Here is a 2,205-nt window from a genome sequence, read left to right on the forward strand (position 1 = left end):
AGAGGACCCAATCACATCAGCCACACCATCAGGGACTCATTCACCTGCACATCTACTAATGTGATATTGCTGGCACATGATGGCATATGTCCCTCTACCACGTACATTGGCCAAACTGGACAGTCTCTACATAAAAGAATAAATGGACACAAATCAGACATCAGGAATGGTAACATACAAAAGCCAGTAGGAGAACACTTCAATCTCCCTGGAAATTCAATAACAGATTTAAAAGTAGCCATCCTTTAACAAAAAAAAATTCAAAGACAGACTTCAAAGAGAAACTGCAGACCTACAATTCATCTGCAAACTTAACACCATCAATTTGGGCTTGAATGGGGACTAGGGGTGGCTGGCTCACTACAAAAGCAATTGTCTCTCTCGGTATTGACACCTCCTCATCAGTTATTGAGAGTGGACCACATTCACCCTGACTGAATTTGCCTTCTCAGCACTGGTTCTCCATTTGTAAGGTAGCTCCCTTCTCTTCATATGCCAATATATTTATGCCTGTATCTGTAATTTTCAGTTCATGTATCTGAAGAAGTGTGTGGGGGTTACCCATGAAATCTTATGCCCAAATATATCTATTAGTCTTTAAGGTACCAACTGACTCCTCATTGTTTCTATTCAGCAATTATAAGGCTGAAATACTGTAGAAGCCAATATTGTAATCCCAGACAATCTCTGTCATACATTTGCTTTATTTACCACAGACATATTTGTTACTTTGCAATGTTTCCCAGTATGTTATCTGTTCATCTGGATTAATTCCATGGGAGGTAATCAGTCTGCTGTATGTGCAAGGAGAAAATGGGACTTTATTTAGATTAAACAAATAGTTTTCAGGTGGGGGTACCATATTAATTCCCTCTTGTTCAAGACAAAGAGCTACATAAATATCTTCCAAGTATATATACTTTACTTTTAAAGATGCCTTGACAATTTTTGCAGCCAGGGTTCCAGATAAAACATACCCAGTTCCTGAACAAAAATCAGGGTATCGCTCAGCTGAGTAGAATTCCTTTGGCACATACCATTTGCTTTCACGATTTCGATGAGGCTGACCATTTCTTATAAGGTAGCCAGTGAAATAGTACTGTGAAGGAGGCATAAGTGGTTTTAGGAGCCTTTGTATTAAATATTCTGTATTAACAAAAACATCACTGTCTGTTTTCATGACAAAATTTCCACCACCACAGTAGGTGGCAACCCACTTCAAGCCCATCATGGTTTTAAGAGTTAGGTTCTTGTAGGTGTCCAGAAAGTCTTGTTGAATGATGTCATGATATTGACTGCTTTCCCTTAGTAGGGCTTCATTTTGCTCTTTGTCGCTAGCACCCAACATAAATAAACGAACAACCTTTATTCCTGGAACCACAGATTCATTTCCCCAGGTTTTCCTGATGGCTTCCCTGTGCTGCTTTTCATCAGCTTTGGTTGCTATTAATAGTATTAAAAAAGGAGTTATTTCCTTACATATATCTCTTTCGTTAATAACAAACCTAAAGGACTGAATGTAATTGAGTTCACTAGCAAATGGAGCTGTATTTACAGTTAGTCCCCCTATCTTCCTCTTTAGTAAGAATTGTTTGAAGCTAGTAACATTGCTTCTGAAGGAAATGTTTTTTTTTGCTGTCTCAGGTTTGCCATATTCTTTGGCAGGAAATGCAGATCTTTTCATTGAATTCAAATCAGTGTTTTCTTTAACTTTGATTTTTGCTAAAACAGCAAAGTAATTAAAAGTCTTAGGAATGAAAAACAAATATATCCCTAGAAAGCAGATGGAGCCAATCAAGAAAATACACATCATGGAGCACCTCCAAGAAATGACAAAATATCTTCTATAGTTGGTCATGTTGGTGGTTTTCAGATTGATACGGAACAAACTGCTTTTAGTCACACAGACATCTGAAGAAGTGTGTTTGTTTGCAGCTGATTGGTTTTCTCCATGACAAGTTCAGATGACCAAATCATTTTATTCAGGGTTCTTTTAATTAAAAATGTCCCCTAATTTACTTTCAGACTATACACCGTAGATTGGTCATTTTCTTGTCAAAAGAACTGGTATTCCATGTTTGAACTTTACTGATACCTTCATTTTCCAACTTTTCTTTCTGAGGATAATACAAAAACAAAATTATAAACAAAACACTTATTGCCCAGTGCAATTTATACCAAACTTTACAAAACTGGTCAACTTTT

General features: G+C 37.0%; 1 protein-coding gene across 1 annotated transcript; it reads right to left on the bottom strand.

Moving 5' to 3' along the window:
- Positions 1–703: 703 nt before the first annotated feature.
- LOC116831215 (beta-1,3-galactosyltransferase 2-like) lies at positions 704–1,858 on the bottom strand. The gene has a single exon (XM_032791042.1). It carries the CDS (start codon positions 1,856–1,858, stop codon positions 704–706), a length of 1,155 nt encoding a protein of 384 aa, XP_032646933.1.
- Between the last annotated feature and the right edge of the window lie 347 nt (positions 1,859–2,205).

The sequence above is a fragment of the Chelonoidis abingdonii genome, chromosome 7 (genome assembly GCF_003597395.2).
Source record: "Chelonoidis abingdonii isolate Lonesome George chromosome 7, CheloAbing_2.0, whole genome shotgun sequence".
In the NCBI taxonomy this organism is placed as follows: domain Eukaryota; kingdom Metazoa; phylum Chordata; order Testudines; family Testudinidae; genus Chelonoidis; species Chelonoidis abingdonii.